Genomic DNA, 11,649 nt, shown 5'->3' with positions numbered 1-11,649 from the left:
ACAATACATTAATGTTCAATTAATAAAATATCAAAAAATTGCAATAAACCCAATCTTCCCGGGAAAAAAACCTTTTTAACCGGGAAAAAACCTTGGGTTTTTTCCCCAAAATCATAAAAACCCGATTTGGTACATCACTGACACAAATGAGTGCGAACGAAACAAAAATAAAACGTCAAACCGTTTTTTTCGCTTGCACTAATGCAAAGTGATCATGCGCGTTATTCGGCGCACGGCTTGGTGGCGCATGGCTGAAATGTCTCGATGTGGATTTTAGAAAAGATTCGCAATAATTTTTTTTACCGATCAACTCAGTATTTTGCGCAAAATATTTGATACTTCCGCTATTTTTGTTTGAAATGACGAACTCCGCTTATTCTGTTACAGTCGTGATTCGCTGGTTGGGCCACACCTCCGTCCAACTAACGAATTTGATTCGTTAGTTGGACCGACTGACAGATGTCAAAAACTCTCCAAAGGAGATGTTAGTAGTGTAATTACATCTATTCACATCTCTAATAATTGTCAGATTGATTGTCAAAGTAAATTTGACCTAAGATTTTGACATTCAGATGCTTTTTAGTTGGACAATTTCCCCGGGCGCAGATGGTGTTCCCTCGATTTTTGTCAAAAAGTGCATCAGCGGGCTTCTTGAACCGCTTCAGCGAGTCTTCGAGCTATCACTCATTCATTACTGGTACCGTAAACCGGGGTGACTTTGATCATCAGGGTGACTTTGATCACTCGAAACTTTTTTCGTAGATCGCTTATTAAACCAGAATAGTCGACGGAATCATTTTAATTTAGAATGATTTTTACTCTAAACTTATAAAATACTTATATACTTGTTATACTTTTTGAGTATATTGTTCGGTTTTTGGGTACAAAAACTACAAAAAACCAAAATTTGACTTTACCTTATTTTTACGAAGCTTCGTGAAGTGTCTATTTTTATAAAACAAATGAATCTCAGATTTGAGCAAAAGTAATAAATTACAAGCGAGTTTTTATTTTCCTTTAGATTGGAATATGCCAAATTAAGTTTTAAGAGTTTGTTTATTTTAAATACATTTTTTTGTAAAACTAGTTGGCAATTATTTTAAATTATGTTAAGCTAAAATTCATAACATTTTCTTTATTGTTCAATATTCTAATGTGTTAAAATGAATGAAACTGTTTGTACATTGATAAAGCACTAAAATAAAACAATTTTGGCAGTTTGAAAGTTTTTCAGAATCTTTTATTCTAGTTGGACACAAATTATACGAATATTGTTTACTCGAATTTTAAGTACATTTAAATACTTTGTATAATACCAATTAACATCTATTTAACAATGAGTATCTTTCCAGAATTAGTTTACACAAACATTTGAATGAAAAACATTGACATCAATAACTTAATGTGGATGAACATGCAGGTTATCAAAGTCACCCCGGAACACGAAAACGGACTTCAACTTGAAATCATTTTTTAAAAAATAGCTGTCAGCGGACAATTTTAGGTAAAACCATCCAATCTTGTTCTTCATACATCAGTACATGGTTTAAAAATATTAAACTTGAAAAAAATGTGTTGCGTCTAAAAATATGTAATGATTACTTCGAAAAGTGATCAATGTCACCCCGGTTTACGGTACATTCCCTTCCTGCTGGAGAGAGATAAAATATCGAGATGTTTGGAAGAATTACTGCAAAAGGCTTGTTCTACAACTTTGTAGAAAACACCTAATTTCTATCTCTCTCCGTTGAAAAGATAGTGTTGGCGCCATCTATGCGGTCACAGGTGGAACTAAAATTTTCTAACCAAAACATTACTCGTATTATGTACTACAATTCTTCCGAACATACTATTGAGCTAAATCTAACCATTATTCCACAAAATGTTTAGTTTGTTAGAACCTAGTACCACAGAGAACAGACATCCATGATCGAACAAAAATATTTAAAAAACGTGTGTAAACATTTGAATTAATATACGATAAATACTAGCGCTGCCACACCACTGAATGGATTCAATATGGAATCTTGCTCAAAAAACAACCGATTCCGACTCTATCGGTTGATGCATTTGAGCTGGAATTCATGCTGGAAGTCCGAACCGGTTCCGGACTAGTTTGACTGGGTAGAGGAATAACCGCTGTCAATTCTGTCGAACTCAGCCACAAAAAAAAACATGACAACAGTAGCGCACCTGGTTTGGATATCCCTACTACCTTCGAAACCGTTAGAAATTTTACACAAGTTGAATGCTGAAGATGGACGTCTGTTCTCTGTGCTAGTACTGATTCACTACCATGCACTGCTAGGCCCCATACTAAACTGACTCAGACATCACTTCGTTAAAAGTTTAATAACATTTCTTGTTCGAGTCGGATCGCTTTGCAGTCTTCAACAAAGTTGTAGGTAATAGAATTATCTTCTTAAGTTTCACTTTTGGTGAAAATGTGCGAAAGTGGGTTTTCTCCATGTTAATTGTCGAAAAATCCCATACAAACTTCAAGCACGTTGGTCCAGTAGCTAGACTTGTTCAATTTGGCTCAAATTTGGAGCAGACACTCCTGGTGGGACTAGAAATCGACTCAGGGGTGGGCCGATGGGGGTCATTTTTTTGTCACTCTACTGGACAGCTTTAGTACGTGGTGTGATCTAAACAGAATGGTTTTGAACCCGCGCAAATGCTCAATCGTCACGTTCACGCGGAAACGCAATCCGACTCAGTTTAACCACTGAGAACTGAAATACAAGTAAAGTTTTCAACTTGTGTAAGAAATAAAACTGTCGCTTTGAAATGACAACAGCAAGTAGCAACTAAAGGCCCTAGTATAAAGGTACGCAAAGAGCGTGCAGAAAGTGAAGCCGAAAAAAGTCTACCTATCGAGCAAAATTAGAATCCAACTTTGCTGTAGAGGTATCAGAGATGGATTCCAATTGTGCTCGATAGGTAGGCTTTTTTTTGACTTCACTCTTTGCGCAACTGTTCTCTATAGACTGTGGTAGCAACTTGCCACTGGCCGGCGCTTTGATCGGCCAGCAACCGCTATACGGAACTTGTTTACAAACTTGCATACATTGGTGATTCACGCATGCGAACCTGTATGCGATGGTGATTTTCAACGTATTTTCATTTAAATGTTTACACAGGTTTTTCGGGAAAGTTTGTTCTAGCTTATATGTCTGTTCTCTGTGGTTTAACTACCATTTCTTCGGCTCGAGCATTCCAAGACACTCTCACATCAAAGATCTCGGAGTCATCATGGATTCGGCACTAACATTCAAATCACATACTTCATACATCGTGGATAGCGAAAAACTTCAAGGACGTATATTGTCTTAAATCGCTTTACTGCGCGTTGGTCCGCTCAACGTTAGAATATTGTTCTGCTGTTTGGAATCCGTACTACCAGAACGGGATTGACAGAATCGAGGCTGTCCAACGCAGGTTCATACGCTTCGCCCTTCGGCATCTCCCATGGCGAAACAGATTTCAGCTGCCGAGCTACAAAAACCGTTGCCAGCTAATACACCTCGATACACTCAACATTCGGAGGGACTGCTCTCGAGCCCTGTTCGTCTCGGACTTACTCTCTGCCAGAGTGGATTGCCCTACAATCCGGACGTCTGGATCTTCAAGCCCGCGTTCGAGCTCTACGTAATAACTCTCTTCTGCGAGTTCCGTTCAGGAGAACCAACTATGGTTGCCAGAGCGCTGTTACCGGACTCCAGCGAATTTTAACAGTGTGGCGACGGCCTTTGACTTCCATTCGGGCCAAGGGACCTCTTGGTGAAGGTAATAATACGGTTACCAACCGTCCTTATTTTAAAGGACATGTCCTTAGTTTCGAGGTTTTAGGAAAGCGTCCTTATTTTACTTCAAATGTCCTTATTTTTAGTCTCAAACTTTGGCATATACAGGGTGGTTCAACATGATGGTTTTTAACAGGGTATGTCATGTTATTGCAGTTTAGTATTGTTTGCCACCACAGTATGCTCACCATTTTCAAATTATTCAACTATATTTCGAAAATCAGCGATCAGTGAGAAATGTGTTTCGTGCACTCCTAGCATAATATGGTCGACATAATCGGCCAACTGACCCCCATACAATCAAAGAGTAAAAGTTGCAGTTCTCATTATTGGATGATTAGCGAACAAATCGACCACATCCAGTACGCATTGAAAAAACATAGGGGTGGTGACATTCCTAGCGGCAGATCACTTGTGATGCATTTTTAAAAATCAGCTAAATTTACATTTCTTTCCATCAAAATATAAATTCGTAATGAATTTTGCGTTGCGTGCAATGTATTTTGCGTTGTGTGGAATTTCCATTCAAAGTGGATTTTGACAGTTGGCTTTTAGGCCGTAATCATATGTTTGTCGAGAACTGAACTTATTGCGGAACGTTCACCTGTGTAAAAGTCGGTAAAAATGCGGGATTCGGCGAAAAAAAACTAACTCACCAGCAACCTGAAAACTGGTTATCAGCGAAAGCTGGTTTTCATCCAGTGAAAAAATTGGCTGTAAAAGTAGTGAAAGTTGCTCTAATATAGACACAGCACGCTATTTGGCAACGCTGGTAGCCGGTTTATCGTGAAATATTTCCATCCCCAGATTGTTCACTTTCTGTCTTTCTCTGACGGTACGGTTTCCATGGTATATACGTCAAAGTAACTGCAGCGGTATATACGTCAAAGTAAACAAAACAAAAACGATAAAAACTTGTTTTCATTCTACTGTCGAAACTCAGTAAAGTTTTTACGAAACGAGAATGTGTAAAGCGCAATAAATCTAAAACATCGCCAACGAAAATTTGCCAACAAAGCCCACCGTAAAACCAGTCTTGAGTTACTGTACCGCCGGAGTACTATGGCCATATTTTTGTACCAACAAAAAGAGAACGTGAAAATTGAATCCTCCCGCGAGTGCCGCTACTTCTCGACGCTGGTTCGCTATTCTGACCGTGAACTAGGTGGCAACTATTGATCCCCCATCAAGCGATTAGAAAATCAAGAATACGGTCGTAACCGGCTTTTTCCATGGACTCAACCGGGGACACAGGTAAAGAAGACGACGATGAGAGTTCGTCGAATGTGCAGTCTGCTCTTGAAGATTTTCGCGAGAAATGGCAACAGGAGCTTGCTGGGGGAGGAAGCAGCTCGCAAAAGAATCTGCCCCCTCCATGCAGTACCTTGATTGATAAGGAAGTTGTTTCTGTCGAACAGCAGGCAAAAACTCTGTTCCTGCAAGGGTCGGAACTAGAGCGCACCGGTAAGGTCTTTGAAGCTATGCGCCTTTATCGAAGAGCTGTGCAACTTGTACCAGACATTGAATTCAAGGTGTATGACAAAAAAGTTCCCAACAGACAGCTGGATCGAGGTAATGAAGCGACTCTTCCATCAGGCCCCACAATAGATCATTCGACGACCAGTATAATTGAGTCAAGTTTGAGAGATGTTGAGAATCTTGATGAAGTTGATTTAGTTATGCGTTTCCAAACAATGTTGGCAAAATCAGGAAAGTTGTTTGAGAGTGCCTCGGCCGCTGACAGGATGCTGATCGCGACATCTGCTCACTTTTCGGACCTACCAATGGAACTCGTTCTATATATCCTTCGTTGGGTTGTATCCAATGAGCTGGATCTTAGGTCTTTGGAGCGTTTCAGTAAGGTTTGTCGCGGATTCTATCTGCTAGCCAGAGATCCCGAAATATGGAAAAGAGCCTGTATCAGGTGGGCTGAAGCTGACTAAGATGGATTGATTACAATTGCATTGTTTATTCACAGGGTGTACGGGGTCAACGTTGGAAATCTAAAAGGTTCTCCGTTCTCATCCTGGCGCGAAATGTATATCAACCGGCCTCGGGTTCATTTCCATGGGTGCTACATAAGTCGCACCAGTTATTTGCGATTGGGAGAAAATAGTTTTCAGGATCAATTCTATCGTCCGGTGCAATTGGTAGAGTATTTTAGGTATTTTCGCTTTTTCGCCGATGGAAGAGTCTTAATGTTGACCAGTCCTGAAGAGCCGCAGAGCTGTGTTACCAAGTTAAAACCTCGTTATCCCGCGCAGAACGAAATTTTGAAGGGTCATTACAGGTATGAAAAATAATCTTTTCACGCCGACCCCAATGAAACGAGATTTTTTTCACGCTTACAGATTACACAACGATGTAGTTATTGTTGCTGTACAGCGAAATCGACCCAGTGGACAAAATCAACGACCCGGGCGTAAGAAAGAAATCGAATCGGAATACGGCGAGCAAACCTTCTATCTGGAGCTTCAGGTTGTTAGTACGTCAAAACGAGCTTTTTCGCAGCTGCACTGGAGACAGTACTCTGTGAGTAAGCGTTGCCTTATAATCTAATCAGTTGCATATGACGTAAACACTGATAAACAGTTTTTAGAAACATGTTCTTTGTGCTTTGTTCATGTTTCTATATGTCTCAGTTCCATGACTGATATTTTAAATTTGCAGATGGTACAACTTCGCAACAGTCAAGAGAAAACAACTACGTTTGAACTAGCACCAACAAAGTATCCTCCGCTATATTTTTCACGCGTCAAGAGCTACCACCAGGAATCGGACGGCCCACTTAAGTAGGGAACTGATTGAGTGTCGCATGCATGCGGATAGTTCTTTGTGCTTGCAAATATTTTATTGTTACTTTGCTATGTGCACAATTGCATACACACTTTATGCTTAAAATATATGAACAAGTAATAAAATATATTCTTTCGTTTCAAAATAAAATACAAAATAATTAGTTATTTTGATATCAACACTAGCAATATATGCGTAATTTTTGAAAATACCCAAATGTTTAAATGCAATCTTTAGGACTTGTTCTTAAGATAATAAGGAATGTGACACATGATAGTAGTGCATTTTGAACGCTGAATCAGAATTTTTTTTTATATAAACATAATCTGCCGTTATAAGCATATTTGTCCTATGTCCTATAGGATTCCCTATATACATGGGACAACTATGCGTAGAACGGCAGTAATAGTTCATATGGTATAGAAGCATGAGGTCACAAAATAAGGTAGATTCAAATCGAAATCTTCATCTTACTCAAACACTTCGTTGCCAAATCTAATGAACCATTTTAATAAAAGAACAATACGAATAATCCGACCACTGCTATCAACGAGTTACTACTACCATTGACCAAACAAGAAAGATTAGTTTAACAGAGACATGCTTCGTATAGAATTCCAACTCAACTATCTACAGTTACAGCTGAATTGGAAACCCAAACGAAAACAGCCTCTTTGTGTTCTAGTCTATTGTTTCGTTCAAATTATTGATCTAACAAAAACTTGCCGGCAACTCAATATACAATTTAGATGGTTTCTCTACTTGACATATGATATACTTAGGCGCTAGGGTTCCTCTGCATCAGCTCGATATCTGCTTTCATCATATCGGCTACCAGCTCCAAAAACGTCACCTTCGGAGTCCATCCCAGTTCGGCCTTCGCCTTGCTGGCATCTCCAAGCAGGAAATCTACCTCAGTCGGGCGGAAATACTTCGGATTAATCCGAACACGTACCGTTTCTGTACCTTTCTCTACACCCACCTCATCTACTCCGCTACCTCGCCATTCTATTTCGCGGCCAATGAATCTGAATGATTCCTCCAGAAATTCACGCACCGAGTGACACTCGCCAGTGGCGATCACATAATCTTGTGGTTGATCCTGCTGCAACATTAACCACATAGCTTCCACATAGTCCTTAGCATGTCCCCAATCGCGCTTGGAATCAAGATTTCCCAACTCCAGGCACTCTAACTGATTTAGGTAAATCTTCGCCACTGAACGAGTGATCTTTCTTGTCACAAAATTCTCCCCACGTCGCGGAGACTCGTGGTTAAACAGAATACCATTGCAGGCAAACATATCGTAAGCTTCCCGATAATTCACCACAATCCAAAAGGCATACATTTTGGCACAAGCGTACGGTGACCGTGGATAGAAAGGTGTCTTCTCATTCTGTGGTGTTTCTACAACCTTCCCGTACAATTCTGATGTACTCGCTTGATAGAACCGGACATTTTTTTCTAAACCACATGTTCTGATGGCGTCCAGCAGCCGGAGGGTTCCCACTGCATCAACCTCCGCCGTGTACTCGCTCAAATCAAACGAAACCTTAACGTGGCTCTGCGCCGCCAAATTGTAGACCTCAGATGGCCGAACACTAGCGATAATCTTCACTAGACAGCTACTGTCGGTCATGTCACCATAATGCAGCTTCATTTTGCCCTGCTTATGGGTATGTGGATCCGCATATAAATGTTCAATGCGCGATGTATTGAAAGTACTTGCCCGGCGGATGATCCCATGAACCTCATAACCTTTTCCCAGCAGAAACTCAGCCAGGTAGGAACCATCCTGGAATGATGTTATTCGTTCAAATATCGGCAGGCAAATCGCATTTTGCAGATGTTTACCTGACCCGTAATACCAGTTAACAACGCTATTCGCCGATTGTTTTCCACCAAAGATCCTTCGGGATGACCGAGTAATTTTTCTGTTGACATATTTGACTGTTTACGATTTGCATATACTTACTAATAAAAATCTAAAGCCGGTTCGTGTAAACCTCTAAAAATAGTCTTAACAATTTGTCAATCCCTAATATATTTGAACAATAAGTATGACTTCCTGAAAATTTTAACGTTGCTTCTGTTATCATAAAATTGAAAGATGACGAAAAACACGATAAAACAGAAAAAGTAAAATGATAAAACATCAGAACTGTCATAATATAATGTTTATTCAAATCAGGGCTGCCAGACTTGTCTATACGCAAGTAAAAATAAAGAAAGATGGTAAAGGTGACCACATGTTTTTGAGGTGGGCTGCGGTCGTGTATTCAAAACATTGAGCAATTGCGCTGATCGAAAATTGGAAAGTATTTGTTACTATTTATTTAGTACTCATGTAATTTATTGATACCCTACACTACGAAAAATAGTATGGTAACAGTTACCATATGAGAACGTAAAGTCGACTTTGCGGGTATAGTGATTATTAGCCGACTACAGCATTAGGTGAATTTAACTATATACAAGCTCAAATCTCGACAAACATATGATTACGGCCTAAAAGCCAACTGTCAAAATCCACTTTGAATGGAAATTCCGGACAAACCGTTACTAGCCGAACACAGTTCACAACAGTTTATGAAAGAAAAAACTGTTCTCTTTCGGTTACTATAAACATCTGTGATTGTCGCGTAACGGTTTGTCCGGAATTTCCATTCAAAGTGGATTTTGACAGTTGGCTTTTAGGCCGTAATCATATGTTTGTCGAGAAATGTACTATGCAGGATATCTGTACGATAATAGTAATATTGAACACTCCAATATGCATAGTAAAATAGAAATTCGTAATGTATTTTGAGTTGCGTGTAAGACGTCAAAACCATTACCCATTCCCTTTGCGTCTATAAAATTCAGCACTAGGGGCAGATCACTCTAAGAATGTATAACAAATTTGTATCAAATTAAAAAAAAAATGCATTTAATTTCCATTTTTGCATCAGCTTTGCACTCCCTCGCAGAAAAGTTTGTTTAACAAATGTCCTACGCTGATCCACTTTGTTCGACGTTTTGTTAAATCGAAGACTACATATTAAGAAGACTGATATCTCTTTCCTTCCCCCATACAAACGAGAAGCGACAGAGGTTACAGTGCCTCTACCCAGTTAAGCTCAGCCGGAAACGAACCGGAGTTCTGGCTGGTTCCAGTTCGTACACGGGCTCCAGTGACACAACCGATTCTAACTAGAATCGGTTGTGTCACTGGAGCCCGTGTACGAGCTGGAACCAGCCAGAATTCCGGTTCGTTTCCGGCTGAGCTTAACTGGGTATTGGAGGAAGGTAGGAAGCTTTATGTAAAAGTATATATGTGTGTGTGCATCACTATGGGAAGTACCACCTTTACCTGCAAGTGGCGTGGCTGTTACTGTCTCCAGATTCTGGACAGAGTTGCCAGTCTTCTTGATATGCAGTCTTTGGTTAAATGTAGGGCTAGTTTTTCTGTACACGGAAACGAAAAACTACCTAAAATTGAGTTCCTTTGACTCAATCTCGTGGTATCGTGGGGAAAGTTAAAATTAGGTAAACCGTGTTGAAGGTAGTTTCCATTTAACCACGGCAAAAATTACAACTCATTGATAGGTTTATTATACTCAAATTTAAGTTGAATTTACCTAATTTTGAGTATACCCCAAACAACTCAAAAGTACCTTCCCCCACGGAAGACCTCGACTGAGTCGAATCTCTCGTTTTGTTTTTGACAACACTAATAAGTGCGAAAGCGACGCACAACTCAAAAGTAAGTTAAAAGAACTTATGCTGCAGGTTGTTTTATTTAACCGTGTAGGGTTTTGACGTCTTACACGCAACGCAAACAACATTGCACGCAACGCAAAAACATTGCTCGCAACGCAAAATACATTATAAATTTCTATTTTGATGGAAATAAATGCATTTAATTTCGCTGATTTTTAAAAATGCATCACAAGTGATCTGCCCCTAGATTCAGCACCATATCCAAACGTGCCAGATTATTCCGTTTGCAACCGAGGTTATCACTTCTAAACCGAGGGCAGCATAACGAACGGAGCATTGAGGCTCAAGGTGCTTGCCATAGAATCCGAATAAGATGCATCTCCCGTGCATCATAATATCCCGGATGTAATAGCCCAGACTAAAGACGTCAGTTACTACTGAAAGAACGGCTCTGAATGATCAGTTTATTCACAATCGGTTTCTTAGCCTACTTGATATATTTCTATACACTACATCTCTTCCTTGTTTTCTTAGGCTGTGAACCATTTGGCGATTTTTTTTAACCTTTAGTTAAAATTTGACAGTTCGAAAGTTATTTTTTCTTGAATGGAAAAATTTAACCGAGAGAGCGAACCATTTCAAAAGTTGACATATGGATAGTTATTTAGAATTGACAGCTGCGATAACCACAAGATGGTAGAGGTGTGAACATTTGTCGATATTTTGAAAATTAGTTTTTTTCTTATTACATTAAGTATGACAGTCATAGCCTCGAAAAGTAAACATCCACATCATGAAATAACCCAAACAAATCTTAACACAACACGTTATCGTTTCCATCTTTATCCCTTAATTTTGTCTTGAAGAGTATTGACAACCTCAATTAGGTACAGAAAATGTTTCCACCATTTTATTCTGCATCATGGGCAACATTTTAACCATCGAGCTGTCAAATTTAACTATCGCTCTGTCAATTTTAACCATGCTCCAGAGTAGGGTTATTTTGCAAATAACTTTCGAAGTGTCAGATTTTAACTAAAAGTTAAAAATTTTATCAAATGGTTCACAGCCTTAGTGATTTGAACTTCTATTATTTTAATTACATCTATATGTTGAATAATCCTTCAAATAACTAGGCTTTTTGATTTGTCTTTTAGTTTCACGAAGTCGTACTGGTCGTGTTTTAGCTCTGTCATCTTCTTGCATCTCTGGCTTCTCAAAAGGATTTGCAGATACCAGTTTCTTTGCATGATTTACACGCCTGTCCATCTCAGCTCCTGTTGCCATGTTTTGACAGTCAATCTTGTTCCAGCTCTTTTCAATGCCATATGAGGTTGTGGATTGA

The 11,649-nt window shown here is 39.4% G+C and overlaps 2 protein-coding genes across 2 annotated transcripts; one reads left to right on the top strand and one right to left on the bottom strand.

The window, feature by feature from the left end:
* The first annotated feature begins 4,693 nt into the window (after positions 1–4,693).
* On the top strand, positions 4,694–6,746 carry LOC131690081 (F-box only protein 9). Its single transcript, XM_058975585.1, has 4 exons — positions 4,694–5,730; positions 5,785–6,096; positions 6,158–6,338; positions 6,477–6,746. The coding sequence occupies exons 1-4, from the start codon at positions 5,039–5,041 to the stop codon at positions 6,600–6,602; spliced, it is 1,311 nt and encodes a 436-aa protein (XP_058831568.1). The 5' UTR covers positions 4,694–5,038; the 3' UTR covers positions 6,603–6,746.
* Positions 6,747–6,799: 53 nt separating this feature from the next.
* LOC131690082 (GDP-mannose 4,6 dehydratase) lies at positions 6,800–8,720 on the bottom strand. Its single transcript, XM_058975586.1, has 2 exons — positions 8,457–8,720; positions 6,800–8,397 (listed from the first exon to the last, which is right to left on the bottom strand). The coding sequence occupies exons 1-2, from the start codon at positions 8,544–8,546 to the stop codon at positions 7,381–7,383; spliced, it is 1,107 nt and encodes a 368-aa protein (XP_058831569.1). The 5' UTR covers positions 8,547–8,720; the 3' UTR covers positions 6,800–7,380.
* Between the last annotated feature and the right edge of the window lie 2,929 nt (positions 8,721–11,649).

Source organism: Topomyia yanbarensis, chromosome 3, assembly GCF_030247195.1.
Source record: "Topomyia yanbarensis strain Yona2022 chromosome 3, ASM3024719v1, whole genome shotgun sequence".
NCBI classification, from domain to species: Eukaryota; Metazoa; Arthropoda; class Insecta; order Diptera; family Culicidae; genus Topomyia; species Topomyia yanbarensis.
This window is presented reverse-complemented; position numbering and strand designations above follow the sequence as displayed.

What these genes read in the sequence shown, in the direction of transcription:
- LOC131690081 (XM_058975585.1), top strand. Translation starts at nt 5,039, where the DNA reads ATGGACTCAACCGGGGACACAGGTAAAGAAGACGACGATGAGAGTTCG. An exon ending in TGGAAAAGAGCCTGTATCAG is followed by an intron (nt 5,731 to 5,784) that starts GTGGGCTGAAGC and finishes GTTTATTCACAG; the next exon opens with GGTGTACGGGGTCAACGTTG. An exon ending in TGCACTGGAGACAGTACTCT is followed by an intron (nt 6,339 to 6,476) that starts GTGAGTAAGCGT and finishes TTAAATTTGCAG; the next exon opens with ATGGTACAACTTCGCAACAG.
- LOC131690082 (XM_058975586.1), bottom strand. Translation starts at nt 8,546, where the DNA reads ATGTCAACAGAAAAATTACTCGGTCATCCCGAAGGATCTTTGGTGGAA. An exon ending in TAACTGGTATTACGGGTCAG is followed by an intron (nt 8,398 to 8,456) that starts GTAAACATCTGC and finishes ACATCATTCCAG; the next exon opens with GATGGTTCCTACCTGGCTGA.